This window comes from Piliocolobus tephrosceles, chromosome 2, assembly GCF_002776525.5.
Source record: "Piliocolobus tephrosceles isolate RC106 chromosome 2, ASM277652v3, whole genome shotgun sequence".
In the NCBI taxonomy this organism is placed as follows: domain Eukaryota; kingdom Metazoa; phylum Chordata; class Mammalia; order Primates; family Cercopithecidae; genus Piliocolobus; species Piliocolobus tephrosceles.
In genome coordinates this window covers 91,518,571-91,538,161 of record NC_045435.1, presented here as the reverse complement: position 1 = coordinate 91,538,161, position 19,591 = coordinate 91,518,571, and the positions used below count along the sequence as shown (strand labels likewise).

The following is a 19,591-nucleotide window of genomic DNA, read 5'->3' as shown; positions in this document are numbered from 1 at the left end:
TTGTGACTGTTTGCCACATTCTGATTGTACAACTGTGACAGTGGAATCATAAAAATGTCTCAATGGACACGTACACACACACTACATATATATGTGCATATGTGAGTGTGTGTGTGTGTGTGTGTGTGTGTGTATATATATATATATATTTTTTTTTTTTTTTTTTTTAGACAGAGTCTCTCTCTTTTTCCCCCGGCTGGAGTGCAGTGGCCCAATCCCATCTCACTGCAACTTCTGCCTTCTGGGTTCAAGCAATTCTCATGCCTCAGCCCCTCAAGTAGCTGGGACTACAGGTGCATGCCATCATGCCTGGCTAATTTTTCAATTTTTTGTAGAGACGGGGTTTTGCCATGTAGTCCAGGCTGGTCTGGAACTCCTGACCTCAAGTGATTTGTGTGCCTTGGTCTCTTGCCAAAGTGCTGGGATTACAGGTGTGAGCCACTGTGCCTGGCCCCATGTATACATATCTATACACACATATACATACATACATATGGACATTTCCAGGGCAGCACCAGTTGGGCAATCCCTCTAGTGGATCCCACACTGTCATTTTTCTGATGCTTATCAGCCCTACAAAAATCAGCAGCATGCCATTCCATACTCCCACTTAATTTTTCTGGCTGGCTCTGCCTACTTCCTAGAAGTAAATAATAGTAAAAACAAGAATGAGAATCAGCCCTCTGGACAGCACCCATCCTCAGCACACATCAGACATGTCCTGGCTCAAGACCACTTGCCACAACTCACTCCTTCACATCATACATGAGCCCCAGGAAGAGCCACTCTGAGTTCATTTTGTATCTTTTATCTCAAAATCTGTACTACACCCTTCAGGGCCAAGACTGGGATGAGGCAAGCCAGGCACCCACGGAGCAAAGTTTAAGGAGGTGCTCACTCTCAGGGGCTGACCTTGCAGTTACATGACCCTGGGAGTGGGTACCTCCTTAAATATTGCACCCTGGACACTTTGCCTCACCCTTGTCCTGGCCTTAACTCCGCTCCTCTGTGTTCATGGCATCTCAGCAATGTTTGTGGAATGATGTCCAACCTAATTCTCATCAACTTAACTGGGCTTCAGTATGGGCCAGAGCACAGACTCAGAGCTCAGAGCTTGCTCTGCTCTTGACAAGCTGTGTGATGTCAGGCCAGTTCCATAACCTCTCTGAACTTTCTGGTTTCTCATTAGTAAATGAAGATAATTCCCACCTCCCCTACAGAGTTGCAATAAAGATTAGCTGAGATTGTGCAAGTGGCATGCTTAACCCAAGATGACATGCAGAGTAAGTGTCCATAGTAGGGGCACTGAGCCATAAAACTCTAAGTTCCCATCATCATTGCTGATAGTGCGGGTACATCCTCATTCACATTGCGGGGTCAAGACATAAGATCTAGAAAATGACCTTTCCATGCCTTGGTTAAAAACAATTTAGCATCTTGAATGCAAGATTGCTTTTTATTGTGCTGAAATGGAACTACATACCAGGTGTTCACCAACGAGCCTGTCTCACTGCCTAGCAACCCACTTCCTGAAACTCTTCCCGGGTCCAGAGTCTAAGTGTTTCAGAAGCCACAGGCGAGAAACAGGAAGGGAGCCTCACCCCAGGCGGACTACCCAGGAAACAACGAAGGTGCTGGAGAAGGAAGAAAAAGGAAAGTAGGGCTCACTCACTGCTTTCATTTTGTGGATGTTGGACCAAAACTTGGAACTGCAGTCGGAGGATCCCTGGGTTCTGGGCATCTTGGTCACAGCCTTGCAGGGAGAGGTTGAAGTTCCCTGCCATGTTCCCAGGCTGCTTGTCCTCCAGCTTGAACACCTCGGGGTTGGTGGTGGAGCCCGGGATGTAGTACTCAACCCGCTCCTCCTTCCTCTCGCAGTTGGAGAGGTTGAAGTTGAGGAAGGAGATGCTGGCCCGCAGGTGTGCAGGAATGACAAACTGCCACGTCATGAGCTCATCCTCAGGGAAGCCTTCTGGGTAGTTGGCAGACATCAGGGTTGCTGAGCCTTCACCCTCAAACACAGACTCGATGATGCACAGACCTATTGGGAGTGGAACCCAAACCAGAAAGAATAGGGGGCAATTAGACCCTGTGCTGGTTGTCTGCAGCCGAGGGGTGGGGATATAGGAAAAATGACTGCAGTTCTCAGATCCTGAGCAGAGGGTCTGGATAAGGTATATTTGGACTCAAGGCAGAGATTGGGAATGCAGACACATTGGTGGTGTGCGAGTAAGTATTTAATAAGCGGTCCGGTGGTAAAGGGGAAAGCCCTGACTTATAGCATCTGCCCACTTCCATAGTGGATATAAATACTCCCACCATGGCTGATTTCAAACTACCAATACCAGGTGACTGAATGTGGAGTTGGGTAGTAGCACACCTTTATGTTTTTCCCTCCATACAGATATGATGATACAAATAACCCTGACAGCACAGGCAACATTAAAATAATTAGGAAGTGATGAGTTTTGAGTATTTATTATCTTTGTTTTAAAAATAATTTATTTAATCATAAGTTAATTTAATTCTATTTTTTATAACGGATCTGTTTCACATCAGCTCACAAAATGCCTGAACACTTAACAGTCAGCTCTCTGCCAGGCACAGTGGCTCATGCCTGTAATCCTAGTACTGTGGGAGGCTAAGGCAAGAGGATCACCTGAGGTCAGGAGTTCAAGACCAGCCTGGCCAACATGGCGAAATTCCGTCTCTAATAAAAATACAAAAATTAGCCGGGCATGGTGGCGCATGCCTGTAGGAGAATTGCTTGAACCTAGAGGTAGAGGTTGCAGTGAGCCAAGACAGCGCCATTGCACTCCAGCCTGGGCAACAGAGTGAGACTCTGTCTCAAAACAAACAAAAACAAAAAAACAGCTTTGATGAGCCAGTGTGAGTGAGTTCTGCACATCACTGATACATTTACAGAAAATATGAAAGAGATGGAAGACAAAGAAGTTAGAAATGAAGCAATCAAGGTGGGTCTGTGAACCAATCCTTTGTCATTTTTTGAAATGACATGCAAAAAGGATAAAGAGAATCACCCCGTTTGTTTAACAGAGAAGAGGGGGTTCACGCTAGGAATGAGTGGCCCATGTCATTTATAGAAGAGCAGGATCTTCCTTTATGGTATTTAGATCGAGTCTTTGAGATTTGCTGACATTTGGCCATTTCTGACCTAGAACAATGAAGATTTTGTGTGTTTTAATCTAATCAGATAGTGGGGAGGGGCTTGCTCACGTTTTATAGATGAGCGGTTTGCAATGCTGAAGCCGGAGACATTTCTGGGGTGGAACCATGGTAGGTGTAAGGCCATTTTCACTCCTTCTTGCATCTTGATCCGGGACACAGTGCCATTGCTGCAGAAGGTTCCAATCCTGACCACAGTGGCATCGATTCGGCCGCTGATGGAGTGAGTGACTCCGTCTGGGCAGCTCTCACCCGGACCAATCTGCCTCAGGCGAGGGATGGAAAACTGCAGCTCTAAACCGATGCTCTTATGGGCTTTGACGTCCCAGATGAAAGTTCTGTTGAGGGTAGGCAACAACGATGTTGAGGGCTGAAGCTGAACCTCCCCAAAAGGACATGGGCCCGACATACAGTCTGAAAAACAGTCATAATAGCAATTTTGATCACAGATGCTCCAAGGCCCCACACCACTCCTCCTCTACCACTCAGCCCCCTGTAGCAGACTCTTTGGGGCTCTGCTCGGGTGGCCTTTACCAGGCAGGGGCACCCAGGCTCCAGGTTCTGTGAGTCTTAGTGGCCAATGGCTCACAGATGTAGCCTCCTTCAGGGAAGTGCCTCAGCTGGGGAGAGCTGCCTTGAACCAGAAAAGCCTGAAAGGTGGTGCAGCCCCTCACGCCCATCCCAAGGGAGAGGTGCTGTCTATAGTCAATAATGGCCTCCTGCAGGAATTAAAAAGTCTGACCTCCTTGCTTCAAGTGACATACCTGGGTATGCCATTCATACTCTGGAGCCCCCATGGGGTCAGGCTGAGGCTACCCTTCAGCTAAAACCACATTTAAACTCAGCTACATGCCCTGCTCTATCCTGCTTTCCTCACTTCTGAGAGCACTTTCTTGATCAATGACTTAAACAAAAAATCCCTGTCTCAGGCTCTGCTTCCAGGTCACCAGACTTGAGACATCTCTTAACTACTGTGATTTCCACATTAAGTTCCTGGGGTCCAGTGGGTGAAGCCAGAAGGAGGGCATTTGCAGCAGAGTCTGTGCTTTGGGATCTCCTACTTCTCCTGTACTGAGAGAGTCACGATTTCACAATTTGTAGAGCACAGTGCCAAGATTCATCCTTTAAAACTGGTTTCCCATCAACACATTCATCAACATAGTGAATACACTCTGAATGTGCAACTCCCCTGGACGGCTGGAACCTGGCAGCACCATTTCTCTTCCTGAGCTGCTTTAATGCTGGTATTTTATAACCACTGCAGTTTAATTTATTTTTTTAAGGCTAACAGCTAATGACATCCCTTGATATATTTGTTTCCTAAGCCTTTTAAAACAAAGCAAGAAACATTGTCATCAAGGAGGAAACAAGAGGAAGGCGAGGGGAAGAACATCAAGGTTTTGTTGTCTTGAGCAGGGGGCATCTGAAAGGTGTGAGGGACTCTGGCCTCCGTAATAATAATTTGTGAATCTTTACTGCTGTTCTATTGGGGTATTTGAAAGTACTGTCCACTCAAAATAGAATTATGGAGAATTTCAGATCAGTCTTAGATCTCTGACATCATCCAGACCTCAGATTTTTGCAAAGCAGTCGTGGATCCAGGTGACTTGGGCTGGCACGTGCAGCAAGTACATGGCAATCCCAGATCCCAGGACGAAAGCTCAGGCTGTGTTTGGTCAACCTTTTCTTGTCAATGCACTATGCTGTCTAACCAATAACACAGGGTTAGATAACATGATGACTAACGTGACTAAAGTTAGACTTTACATGTTGGTAAAGGTAGTACCTATTTTAGGACCTCATGGAAACTTCGATGTTTATATCAAGCCACCTCTTTCTTTCAAAAGCTGGCCTCAAGTGATTTTCCACTCACACCTCCAGTGTGCCCAGGGCAACATCAGTTGGCTCTGGCTAGGTTCTGTACTCTTGTGGGAACACTTAACTCTTGTAAGGCAGTGACTCTTAGCTCTGGTTCTACCTACAACTCACCTGCGGGCAATTTAAAAACTACACATGCCTGGGCCATCCCAGGGATTCTGATTTAATTCTATAGCAAAATCTGGAGTCAAAAAGCCCCATCTGCCAGCCTCAGCTCTGTCACCAGCCCTGTGACACTGCAAGATCAGGTTATGAAAGTAATTTTTCATGTGATGCTAAGAGCTTTGTTTTTTAGGATGAACACACAGGTAAGAGTAGTCGAAATGAGCAGCATGTCTCGAAATCTTCTCCTGTACTCTGTCTGGTGCAAACATTTTAAATAACTAAAAAGATTCCTGTCCAGAGGATGGAGAAGTATTATTTCTGGAGTGATTCACAACTCATTTTTCCCGCAGATTTCTACTTTCATTAACTCTTTCTTCTTCTCCTTTTTTTTTCTTTTTGGAGATGGAGTCTTGCTCTGTCACTCAAGCTGGAATGCAGTGGTACCATCTTGGCTCACTGCAACCTGTCTCCCAGGTTCAAGTGATCCTCCTGCCTCAGCCTCCCAAGTAGCTGAGACTATAGGCATGTGCCACCATGCCTGGGTAATTTTTTTTTTTTTTTTTTTTTTTTTGTAGAGATGGGGTTTAACTGTGTTGGCCAGGTTGGTCTTGAACTCCTGACCTCAGGGGATCCACCTACCTCAGCCTCCTCAGTGCTGGGATTACAGGTTTGAACCACCATGCCTGGACTCTCCTTAACCTTCTGATTCTTTTGTCTTCCATATCGGTCAGATGTTTTTAGCACACAAGACGAGCATCACAGACCTGAAGATCTGTAGCTTATGGGCTTCTGTAGTGCTGCCTGAAGAGCCCATGTGCACAGTGGCTAAGTTCAAAGACTTGAAAGCCAGAGTACCTGGGTTCTTCTCCTGAGCTGCTGCTTACTAGTTGTGCCCACTTAGGCAACTTCCTCTCTCTGTGAACTTCTCATAGGGCTGTTTTAAAGATTAAACAAATTAAGCTGTGTAAAGCATTTAGAACCCTAACTGGCCACATCGGAGCTAAATTAAAAAACTGCAGAGTTTCAGAATAGATCTTACCTCTCTAGCATTAGAGACTGACTTACCACGGAAAGACAGGAGGGCGGTATAGACATTTAAAAGACATTGTCAAACAGCTCACGAGTGCCTACTTACCAATATTTTTCTGGATCTCTATGACAAAGTGATTCTCAGGACTCTGGCAGCTAAAGGTAAAGACTATTCTTTCTCCAGACTTGATGGACAACATGGTTATATGTCTTTTAGAAATGACGATATAACAGGGTTTTGCCAGCAGAGTCGGGGTCCCCAGCTTTATAAGAACTGTAATGTTGCTTTCTCGTGGCAGAGCAATCTCAAAAGCTTCTGAAGGAAGGAAGGAAAATGAAGTGAGCAGGATGATTTAGGTCTGCAAACTGCTGTGGCCCCCAACCCCAGTCTGATTTAGAGAGGATGCCCTCTCTGACAACTTTGTTCTTTCCCTCCTTTTCTGAGAAGGAGGATGGTACAAAATGACAGTCCTGACCTTAGCAATCAAAAAGAACCATGACGCTGGTGGCTGGTCACTGACATGTGTTTCTTGTTTGCATTATCAATTTTGCTACACATTGAAAACAGTATACTGTGTTCTAGATGTCTTGAACAGTATGCTGTTAGATATCCCATCTGAGCAGTATTAAATAACAACCAGAGTAACCACCACACCTTTTCTCAACATGACTGTAGAACAAAGTCTACACACAGAAACCGTCCGTCACAGGGAGACACATTTATCTGCAAAGGGCTGCTGTCCCTTGACCTGGGTGCTTTATATGCCCAGCACATACATACATATGTACGTACATAATACATATGTATGTACGTACAGTAGTGGGGGCTAGAAAAACATTTGCAGAAATTAGATATAATCATATCGTATTGATGAACTCAGAAAGTTAGAGCAAAACAATGCTGTTATCTCAGATTGGGGTTTAGTAAAAACACCTGAGCAAACAATATCAAGCAAGTGAGGTGGGGGTTGATTATTAAATAGAATTGTACAAATGTCAGGGTAGGGCTCTGGTTCACAAACAAGCTCAATCTCCTTCCCATTTGCTTTGCTTGATCGATTAAGTGCTCTTAGACCAAGAAGGGAGAGCCACTTTCTCCTTAGCAGCCACTGCCCCTGCCCTATCTTGGATTCTGATTCTGAGTCTCCGGGCAGCTGATGGCCTGGGAATTGCGGATGATGAGAGGATCGTCTGTAGGTGAATCCTGTGGAGGGAGCCTAGGGGCTCACAGTGCCTCTGTAGTACCATGTTCTGGTACAAACAGCTGGTCGGGATCTGTTATCGTGCTGGCACACAAATGGTGCTTGATAAGCAGTTGGTGAATGAATAGCAATCTAATCAGAAGCTTTTGTTTCCCATCTATTCTTTTTTCCCTCTTTAAAAATTTATTTTTTAAAAATCAACCTTATTGACAGTAATTTACACACATTAAAAAGGACCTACTCATTTTAAGAGTTTTGACAAACGTATACACTCATGTGACCACCACAATCAAGATATACAAATATTTTCCTCACCCTCAAAAGTCCCCTCAGTGCCCCTCTGCAGTCAACCTCCACTCTACGTCCTTGAAAACTGTCAATGAGTTTGTCCTGCTCTGGACCTTCATGCAAATGGAAGCCTATAGTACTTTCCCTTTTGTAGCTGGCTGCTTCTGCTCAGCATGCTTGGGAGATTCACCCACGCTGCTGCATGGGACAGTAGTGTCCTCCTTTTTATTGCTGAGTACTATTCCATTGACAGACTAGGCCATGATTTATTTATCCATGTACCTACTGATTGACATCTGAGTCCTCTTCAGTGTTGGACCAGCCATGCGCTATAATTTTACCATAACTGCTAGCCTGAGCAAGACTGGATGGACTTCTGCCAGCCCCCATGAGTGAGCATGCTGCATTCCCACAGCTCAGCAGCTGAATGTGATCACACATGTGGATTTCTGTCACCCTCCTCTTGTGCCTCTCTCTCCATCCTACACTCTGCTGCAGCCCCGCTGGCCAGCTGCTCCTTACATAGTATGGAAATTGATCTCCCAACCTGTGAAATGAGTGATATGAACTGTAAATATTTCCCCCAGTTTATCATTTGCCTTTTGACCTCACTTAGAATGGTTTTTCAGGTACGAACTTTGGGCCTCTGTTCTTTCATTGTAAGATGAAGGGGTGGGGCTAGAATAACTCTACACTCCCTGCCGGCTCTGAGTCTATGACCAGTACCTGAGGAAGTAGGAAGCGACTTTGTAACTGGAAGCATTCCCAACTACTGCTCAGAAGTGACATATCTCTCTGGGCACTAGGGCACCATCATGGATAGTTTTATGACTGCAAGAGAGCTTAGGTTTCCGTTTTTGGAGCAAAACTTCTTGTCTTTCTGGCTTCTGCGTGTAACCCTCTCTACCTTAATCACTGTGTTCAGGCCACCTTTGCCTTCTTGCTTGAACACACCAACCTTTTTCCCACCTCAGGGCCTTTGCACGTGCTGCTCCTGACACCAAAAGTGCTTTCTCTAGAAAAAGCTGGCTCCTTTTTGTCATTCCGGTCTCAGCACAAAGGTCGCATTTTCCGAGAGGCCTTCCCTGACCAGCCCACCTAAAATGCTCCTCCCGCCACCTCAGTCCTCCTGAACCCTGTGCTTCATGTCTGTGAGCTCCTACAGGAGGCAGCAGGAACTTGCCTGTATTTTTTAGTGGTAGCCCCAGGACCTAGACAGTGCCTGATCCCCACAAGGAGACAAAACATTTCAAGCCCCAAAACAGCTCCATATAAAACTATTAGTCCCTGTGTTCTTGTCTTCACTGCATTTAATTTCTCATAGACATACCACCATTCCCATATTTTACTTTGGGCTAATAAATCCTGGCAAGAACAAGGAACTATGAATCTTTTAATTAATAGCTTGAGAGAGAATACATTCTCCGAGGCAGAAGTTTTATTTACTCAAATGCTTGGTCTTCAAGCAGTGTGGTCATTCAGAATCTTCTGAGGCTGAGGAGTTCTTTAAGACGTCAGATTAAAAATGAATCCAGATCTATGTTCAGAAACCCAGTTGCCAGATTTACATCTGAGCTGTATATTACAACTCTTGTGTCCTTTTTCTGTCATCATGAAAACGTCTGTGTTATTTGTAAAAAACATTATCGGAGCACCCAGTGTCTCCAAGTTGGGCTAATTTACCATCGAGTGAAGCTGAGTCCAATCTGAGGCTACAGCCCGCCTAGCCATGTTACCAATTTCTTTCTCATTCCCATTTCCCCTTCTGTCAGCTTTTTTACCCTTTATTTAAACATTCCTGCCCCCATGATCATTATTTTAAATCAGTGCTAGACACTAAGCAGAGCTGCAATGCCTGAAGCTAGAGATGGGGAGAAGGGATGGAGCACCAGGGGGCCAAGCAGACTGTGCAGGGTGAGGGGACTGTTTTGTATCTTGACTATAGCAGTGATTACACCTTGTATACAAATGCAAAAATTCATCAAACTGCACACCTAAAATTGATGATGTTTATTTTATGTAAGCTATACCTTAATAAAAAGAAAAAAGTGTTCAAAAGATCATGTTTTTACACAAAGTAAGCATGTAATAAATTAATAAAAGAATAATCATTACCACAGTTAAAATATGGTTTAATAATAACTGGGGGTGGGGCCTAGGTATATGTAATATTTTAAACCTCTTTAACTTAGATTCAGAGATGACCAAAGTTGATCTCGCCAAAATCTCTCCACTCAGTTCTTCTGTGTTGTTTAGCCAGGTTAGTACCCAAAATAATTCTGGGTATATGGCAAGTTATTCTATTATAATAACAGCCAAAGAAAAAATGTGTAATCTCTCTTATTTTTGAGATGGACTCTTACTCTGTTGCCCAAGTTGGAGTGCAGTGGCGCCACCTTGGCTCACTACAACCTCCACCTTCTGAGCTCAAGCTATTCTCCTGCCTCAGCCTCCTGAGTAGCTGGGACTAAAGGCACGTGCCACCATGCCCAGCTAATTTTTGTATTTTTAGTAGAGACGGGGTTTCACCATGTTGGCCAGGCTGGTCTTGAACTCCTGACCTCAGGTGATCCACCTGCCTCGGCCTCCCAAAGTGCTGGGATTACAGGCGTGAGCCATTGTGACCAGCCAGAAAAATATATAATCTCTTTTAGAATTTTTTTTTCTTTTCTTTTCTTTTCTTTTTTTTTTTTAGGACAGAGTTACCTTCTGTTGCCCTGGCTGGAGTGCAATGGCGTGATCTTGGCAACCTCCGCCTTTGAGACTCAAGTGATTCTCGTGCCTCAGTCTCTCGAGTAGCTGGGACTATAGGTGTGCCCATACCTGGCTAATTTTTGTATTTTGTAGTAAAGAGGGGGTTTTACCATGTTGGCCGGGCTGGTCTTGAACTCCTGGCCTCAAGTGATTTGCCCACCTCGGTCTCCTGAAGTGCTGGGATTACAGGTGTGAGCCACCATGCCTGGCCTAGAAATTCATTTTTTAAAGAATTTTGGAAATGATGTATTCATTCAACAAACATTTTCTGGGTTTATAATCTATTCTAGTGACACACTTGGTGCAAATGCCTTAATGATAAAAACAGCCAGAGTCCCTGCCCTTAGGGAATTAATAGCCTAGACTAAGGGCCTACGAATGGTCTGTGATAAAGTTCTAAGCCCCAGTAGGTGTAGCAAGGGCTCTGGGAATCTATACTAGTCTATGGTGAGACGTAGGGTTTTTTTTTTTTTTTTTTTTTTGGTCTATGGTGAGAAGTAGGGATTCACTTCTATTTTTTTTCCGTATGGAGAGCCCATTGTTCCAACTCTCAGCATTGAATATGCCAGTCCTTCCTTCATGAATTACTAATGCTACTTCTGTTGTTTATATTTTTTATTTAGGGTCTAAATAACCCAGATTTTCATGCAAACTCATTTTGCAATCAAGGAAGACGAAACCTTATGAAGGTTAAATGACTCACTCCTGGTAGACGTTTAACATCTTAATATGTTTCTTTGTCCTGGCTGAGATGATCAACCCAGCACGTTCTACTGTCCAGTTGTAGTTTGTAACTATTCTTTGGTGTACCAGACCAGAGCATTTGGGCTTGAGTAATCCCCACCTGGTGTCCAGCTCATAGTTCAAAGGAAACAACTAAGCTAAAGACACATGATAGGCAAAGCTGAATTTAGCTACCTTTCCATCAGGAGATGACTTACAGGCTCTTTTCTAGGGTCACAGCCAAGGACTCATCATCCACATGGCTGTCATTTTTAATGGTGCCCCTCATCCTAAATGATAAATAAGTTAGCCAGAAGGGGTGAACAGGAGTAAGAAGATAATGATTCAACCTTGTACACACTTGAAATATGGACTCTCCTGACCCCCACCAAGTCTACCACTCTAGAGGTACTTATTTCACTGCAATAAAAACAGTGGTAAAATCCCCACTGCTTAAGTAGAGTAACTTGTCAGCTCATTTGATCACAAATGCTTGGATCACACCACTTTCTTTTGCCTCCCCAGGAATTTGGTATTTCATTGGTCTAATATTTCAGAAAATCATTACCCAGGTTCAGAGAAACTCAGAAATGCTCCAGATTCTGGTGTGACTTTGAGGCCTTATGGGCTGAAAGACATCCAAGCTTTCACTATAGCAGTGTGTGGGCTCCTGGGCTTGGGGCATTTGGAAAAGCTTACAAGGCACAGGCTTGGGCTCCTGAGTCACACATAGCTCTTTTCTTCAGCTCTCCTGCCTCCTGACCTCTCCTTATTAGGACACGTTTGTGAGTATCTGCCTCACCAGCTCCTTCCTGGGCAGGCAGGGTTGGGGGAAGAATTTCCATTTGTTTTAATCATCATTCATGATTCACCATTCACTAATCACCATATCACACATCCCTGTTATTTGTTCTCCCTGCCATTCTATTTCTTTGCAATTCTTGATTCTAGTAAGGGAAACTAATGTAGGGGAGGGAATTCCATGTGATAAACACCAGGAAGTTGTTTTTCTCCCAGATCTGTCAAATACAGTTTAAAAGACTGGCAAAGTACTAGCAACCCATCGAAAATTTGTAGATGAATTGGAACAAGTTGCCTCAATTCTGGGTGTGGTTGCCTGTGGGACTTGGCTCTCATTCACTTTCTCCATCCAAGGAAGATGGACTGAGCAGCTCCCAGCCAGGGCTGGGGTCAGCCTGGGCACTAGGAGATACATATTAAGATGCATGATGCCCTGGAGGAGTGCCCAGGATGCCAAGGGAGGCAGACTCAAACCAAGAAGTTTGTGGTTGATCCGTCACGGCTTGCATGCGAGTCAGGTTCCACTTTTGGCCAAAATAGCCCTGTCCTCTCTTAGGAAGAGGTCACATTGCAGACCAGCATTCCACTCTCAACAAGTCCAGCAACTGGTGTTTCCTCCATCCATGCAGCAGATCCCTGCTTTTCAGACTGAGCATCAGATAAGTCGTAATTTGCTTTTAGGGGCCAGGTTTGCAAAATATATTTCATTAAATTGTGGATGTGCACACCATGAGAGCCTCAGGATGTCCAGCAGACTGGCAAATTTATACCTTACCTCATATCCACCCCGAGGGGACACACACACCATTGAAATGATTTCTCCCAACCTTTATTCCCTGCGGGGAGCAAGTGTTGAATTCACATACATTGAATGTACGTTTGCCTGTCTACCCGTTCATTAGACCCAGATCGTAATTTTAGGACATCAGGGAAGTTCAAGGTACTCTGAAGACATTGAGGGTCTGCTATCAACCATCTGGGGGTGGTGGTCAAGGAAGACTTCACAGAAGGGGCATGACTTAAGATGGGTCTTACAGAATGGATATGAGTGTGCCAACCAGGAACAGTGAGATGAGTGTCAGGAAGGATAGATGGAAGGAATAGCAGGTGCAAAGATGCCAAAATATGAAAATCGTGGCTTCCTTGGAGCCACTCTGGAGAGTTTGATTTGGCCAGAGTTTTGTTTGGGTGGGTTGAGGAGGCTGGAGAAGTGGGAAAGGGCTTGGTTGTTGGCCATGGAGTTTGGGCTTCACCCACTGGGACCAGCATACCTTAGCAGCTTGGTGTGGTGGTGAAGAGTACACATTCTAGAATCAGACTGTCTAGGGTCAATTACTGGCTCTACCACTCACCCAGATGTGACCCCTTGGGCAAATTCCTTAGCTTCTCGGTGCCTCACTTTCCTCATCTACAAACAGGATAATAATGAGATTCCTTGTAAGGCCTAAATGAGTTAATACCTACAAAGTGCTTAGAATGGTGCCAGGTGGTCAATCGATACTGGCTGTTAGTATTGTTGATATTATCAATGATAGCATATTACAACTACTACTAGCAGTTTTGGCTCTGAGTCTAAAGCCTACAGTCCTGGCTGGCTGGGTGGGGACTAGGTAAGGCTGGCAAGGCACCGAAGAGGCAAACCTTAAGGAGGCACTCACTGTCAGGGTGGTGCCACTTAAGGAGGCAAGTGTGAGTGTCTCCTTAAATTCTGCACACCTTATCTGCCTCACCCAGCCATGGCCCTGGCCCTGATCATTGGCTATTAATAGGCCCTTCTACTTGTTGACTCATGTGACTCCAGCACCTTCACTGAGACTCAGAGAAGTGACCTCACTTCTCCAAGTTTGCTGAGCTCAGGAGGCAACTGGGACATTCTGGTTCAACCCTGGAACCTCTGCAGTCTCCACCCACCCAGGGTACCACACTGAGCTGCCCTCATAGAAGCTGCCAAGGCTGGTCAAGTCACCCAGCAGAAGAGGAGGAACTGCTGCCATTCTTTATTTCCTTCCTCCCTCCCCCCTCCCTCCCTCCCTCCCTCCCTCCCTCCCTCCCTCCCTTCCTTCCTTCCTTCCTTCCTTCCTTCCTTCCTTCCTTCCTTCCTGTCTCTGTCTGTCTGTCTCTCTTTCTTTTTTTTGTCTACCCTGGAGGTGACAGAAACTGCCATTCTTATTAAGTGAATGCAGTTGTTGGCTGATTCCAAGAAGTAGGGGGTCACCTCCAACAGAATTCATTCTAACAGTGCCTGCTGTGTGAGGGCTGGGGGTGCCAGACTGTCACATCGCCTAACTTGGAGTCTTCCTAGTCCAGTGGACCTGAAGCAGTGAGGCCTAAAGGAATAGAGAGACAACAGGTTTAGACACTCAAAATCCATGTGTCATTGACTTGGCCTGGTCCATTTACAGACTGGTAAATTGAGGTGTAAGTCTTGCCAACAACAGGAAGACCACTGATCTGCCTACCTGGAAATAGTTCATTTCCACCTTCACATAGGAAAGAACTAGAACATGAATTGCCATTTCAAGGGCAATCATTCTCTCTTGGATGGGAGAAAAACCTTTGGAATCTAGACACCAGGCCTGTCTAAATGGCAACAACAACAAACATTTAACGATTCCTTAATACGAGGCAGCCTCCCTGCACATGTTTATAAGTATTTATAAATCCCCACGACCACTCCATAAAGTAGGTTCTAATATTAATCCCCATTATACAGATGAAGAAACTGAGGCTTGGGCAGTTTAAGTAACGTGCCCAGGCATATATGATTAATAAGAGGTAGGGACAAGTTTTGTGCCCCAGCTCAGCTCTGACGCCGGTGCCCGGGGTATGATAAATGACTATTCAGCAGAGCTAGCCCCACCCGAAGAATTTCATACACAACCAGGAACTTTCTGATGATGGTGGGTTGTTCTTGCCAACAAAGTCAATCAAGGTAGAATAAAGTATTTCCAAGCTGCTGGCTCTCCAGGATATCAAAAGGAAAATATATTTGTTTTAAATGGTCCAACAAGCATATTGCATTACTGCAAATCCTCCTTCATGTCAAAGTAATTTGAAAGTATAGTTGGAATTTAAGCTTAATATTTAAATTCCACAGAATTTGAAATGTTTGGGGCATGGTTGTTCTTTTGTATTGTTCTTTTTTGGCAGTGCCAGGTGTAAGGTTCTAAGAAAGGGAACTGGCATGGTTCTGCTGCTGATGGCTCCACAGCTTCCTCAGGTCTGCCCAGGGGGTGTGGGCATGGGAGGTTAATGTGGCCGAGTTGGTGGCAAAAGAAAAGCAGCCATGATTCTAGAACAAAGTACTGAGAATGAAAGGCCAGTGCCAAGTTTTAGCAGAAAAGCATGCTATAGAAGCCCTGGCCTGCAGGACTCACTTCTCTAGACAGCTGTCAGTGAGACTCATGGGAAAATCCGACGCAAGTTTCAGTCAATTTCAAGCAGGCTTCTGCTTGGCTTGGCAGGAAATGCTTCTTCCTAAAAGAGACCCCGACCTGTCCTTCTAGGTATCTGAGCTATAAAGCCTTTCATCCACTGGTTTGGAAGTCAAGTAGCACCTGCCAAGACCTGCCAATTCCCTTTCCCCACCCCACTCCTTCCACCTATTCCCATGGCTGGTTTCAGGAAAGAGTCTGTCAAGACAGCAGGGCAAATCTCTCATTCACCTTCTGAGAAGTAAAGAGATGTGAAATGATGGCTGCTTACCAGACGTCCCTAGAAAGAAGCTGGGGCAAGGTACAGCAGTCAGGCCAAGCTGAGGAAATGCCTTCAGGCTACTGTTGCAGGTCTGGAGAAAGGGATGGGTGGCAGGGCAGGTGACCATCCCATTCCCCAACCCCAATGGCAGGTGCACCTCCCAACTAAAGATACTGTGCCACAGGTGGCTACAAGAACTTGCCTGCCATTCTACCATTATAGGCTCTCCAAAGGAAAGGACCACATTAAACACTGCAGTGATCAGTCAACACCCAGGAAGGACTGGACACAGACCCTAGTTATCAGTAAAGGACCTGGGGAGTGATCAAGCACAACCTCCCACCCACAGTGGGACTGGGACACAGGACTGCGCTGGGAGGTCAGGGCAGGGACGAAGGCCCGAGGGAATCGGACAAGGGCATGCACAGTGCAGGTGGGGAGTGCAGAGACAACATGCTGCAAAATGTTGATGAAGGCCGACTCTGGCCACATCTCTCAAGATCATTTTGCCATGAGTTACCCTCCAGGCCAGGTGCTGGCATACAAAGATGAACAAGGCTGGGCTCCGACTTTCAGACTTACATCCAGGGACCTCAGGTCTCAAGAGACATCAGGGTCCCACCCTCTCAGTGAGAGACACACATAGTTCCCATTAAAATAGTTTACTATTTCCACAGCTCTTAGATTAATTACGGAAAAGAGTAAAATTAAGTTCCAATAGCAATGTTAAAAAGAACCATGTGCAGCTTAGTCAATCCAACTCGTTGGAACAGTTTATCAACACAGGGGACTGCTGTGTACATTCATTCATTCCTGACTCTTAATTCCCAAAGTCCTCAAGGAAGAAAATTACATGCAATGATGCAAGTTATTTCTTTCATTTCTTTTACTTTTTTGAGACGGAGTTTCACTCTTTTGCCCAGGCTAGAGTGCAGTGGTACTGTCTTGGCTCTGCCTTCCAGGTTCAAGTGATTCTCCTGTCTCAGCCTCCCGAGTAGCTGGGATTACAGATGCCTACCACCACGCCCAGCTAATTTTTGTATTTTTAGTAGAACGACGTTTCACCATATTGGCCAGACTGGTCTGGAACTCCTGACCTCAGGTGATCCGCCTGCCTCGGCCTCCCAAAGTGCTGGGATTACAGGCGTGAGCCACCGCACGCAGCCAAGTTATTCATTTTCTAAAGTAATTGAACCATTTCCCAAAAGCAATGCTAGCAGTTCACTGTCTCCAGAGCTTATGCTTTGAATCATTTTTCTAAAGTGGTGACAGGTTTGCATAGAACCATCCAAACTCTTCTGTTGCGTTTTTCCCTTTTATGATCAAAGACACATGCCATAGGAAAGAGGTGGCCCTGTCTGGGTCACAGTCTGTAGCAAACAGACACATCTGCATATAAACCCCTCTGAGACTGAGGCCATCTTAAGGCTCCTTGTCAATCCAAAACACGGAGGTTAACATTTAATTCCAGATTGAATCACACCGTATCAGTGGACGAATGATTTCCAAGAGGACCACAGAGGTAAGAAAGCTGCATAATAACAGACTTTGAACATGGGAATTGCAGAATTAAATAACAAATATAACTCAGCTTATGACCACTGTAAATAATTCATGCAAGATGCTAAAATGCCACAAGGCTACTTTAAATCACATTAACATTTTATGAAATGTTAACAAGATTTATTTTCTTAGACCTTGAAGTGTGAGTCATGAGGACCATGAAAGTCACTGAGGATCACAAGGATGGCTGGAGAAGAATCAAAGGAGTAGATTTAAAAACCCATCTGTGTGTACACTCAGGGACACACATGCAAAGGCCCATAGCCCCCTCCCTCACCTGCTAAATGTTTAGAAGTTACTGCATTTCCAGTGTCTTCAGTATTCCCCCCAGAGTACCTCATTCCAATGGTCCAACCTTGCCATCAGAGATTAAATAGTTGTTCAAGTTCTTCTGACAAAAAGTCAGCAGGGGGGCGGTTAAACAAGAATCTACACACAAAAGACTTGATATAAATCCTATTTATATCAAGTTCAAAAAGACAAAACCAATCTGTGCTTGTATAAGTCAGAATAGTGAACCTGGGGTGGGGAAGGTGGGCAGGTGATTAGAAAGGGGCAAGAGAGAAAATTCTGCAGTACTAGAATGTTCCAAATCTTGGTTACAAGACACGCACACACACACACATGCATGACACACACACACCTAAAAATTATCCAGCTATACACTTAAGATTTGATTACTTAAGTCTCAATAAAACAATTTTTTTTTTTTGAGACATAGTCTCATTCTGTCACCCAGGCTGTAGAGCAGTGGTGTGATCTTGGCTCACTGCAGCTTCGGCCTCCCAGCTCAAGCAATCCTCCCACCTTAGTCTCCTGGGTAGCTGAGACCACCAGCGCAGGCCACCATGCCTGACTAATTTTTTAATTTTTGTAGAGACAGGATATCACCTTAGGTCTTGAACTCCTGGGCTCAAGTAATCCTCCTGCCTTGGCCTCCCAAAGTGCTGGGATTACAGACTTGAGGCTGTGTCCAGCCACAATAAAACAATTCTTAAAACTCAGAAAAACCATTGCTAGCTATGTGAAACTTTCTTGTATGCTGAGAAGCTCCTCTCCCGCCATCCTTCTGGACATACACCAAACCCCTTCTGAGTCGCTCTTTGTGCCTGTAAGGTCCTGGGCATAAGGTCTCATCCACAGATGATTCAAAGTCTCTGCCCTCAAGGTACTAACTAGGTTCTTACAGGGCTTCACGGTTCTTGTTACAACAAATTGTTGTTTGCACAACTCTGAAAATTGAGGAGACAAACCTGTTGGTCCTTCCTCATGATCTGAACCCTAAGTGCAGTGAGTTATGCTTGGGGCAGTTGCTTACAAGTGTTGTCCCTGGGCCTTGTAAGGGGAGAAGCCTCCTAAGTGTGTCAAGCCTTCCTTTCTAGCAGAGACAGAGTCTAGCATTAGAAACCAATAGTACATTTACAAAGCTAACCACAGAATTGGAACGTATGCTTCCTTTTTTTTTTTCTTTCCGTGACATGGCCTTGCTTTGTTGCTCAGGCTGGAGTGCAATGGCACAATCACAGCTCACTGCAGCCTTGACCTCCCGGGCTCAAGCAATCTTCCCACCTCAGCCTCCTGAGTAGCTGGGACCACCAGCGCATGCCACTATGCCTAGCTAATTTTTTTGTTTTTATTTTTGTAGAGACGGGGGTCTTCCTATGTTGCCTAGGTTGATCTTGAACTCCTAGGCTCAAGCTTTAGCCTCCCCAAATGCTGGGATGACAGGTGCATGCCATTATGCCTGGCCTATGCTTTACTTCTTTAAAAAAAAAACATTTTTTTTTTATTGTGGTAAAAAAAAACCCAACTCGATAAAATAGAAAAGGGAGAAAACACCTATAAATAAACCCTGCAAATATTTCTTTTTGCTTCTTTATTATAGTAAAATATACATACACACACTTTATCATTGTAACCATTTTTAAGTGTGTAGTTCAGAAGCATTAAGCACATTCACATTGTTGTGCAACAGTTACCAGCATCCGCCTCTGGAATGTTTTCATTATCCTAAACAGAAACCCTGTGTCCACCAAATAATAACTCCCATCTCTCCCCGGAGCCCTGGTAACCAGCATCCTGCTTCGTCTCTATGAATCTGACTGCTAATCTAAGTGCAATCAGACAGTCCTCGTCCTTTTGTATCTGGCTTATTTCATTTAGCATAATGTAGGTGAGAATTAACTGCTAATTACTAATTTGCATGCCAATGAAAAGTTGACTGAAACTGCATAGCCTGAAATTCATATATATTCACAGTAATCCCCTGGATTACTGTGGAAGGGAGGGAGAGAAACTTGTTTAAACAAAAATGATGTCATAACTAGAAAACTCAAAAGATGGCAAAAGGTCATGAAAAATAAGAA

The 19,591-nt window shown here is 44.8% G+C and overlaps 1 protein-coding gene across 1 annotated transcript in view; it reads right to left on the bottom strand.

Annotated features, from left to right (window-relative positions):
• The window catches only part of CDCP1 (CUB domain containing protein 1), a 57,475-nt gene that overhangs the window by 22,300 nt on the left and 15,584 nt on the right, over positions 1 to 19,591 (bottom strand). The window contains exons 2-4 of the mRNA XM_023231789.2: positions 6,305 to 6,514; positions 3,238 to 3,600; positions 1,673 to 2,041 (exon numbers count right to left, since the gene is read on the bottom strand). Coding sequence (XP_023087557.2) covers positions 1,673 to 2,041; positions 3,238 to 3,600; positions 6,305 to 6,514 — 942 coding nt within the window. The remainder of the gene's footprint in view (positions 1 to 1,672; positions 2,042 to 3,237; positions 3,601 to 6,304; positions 6,515 to 19,591) is intronic.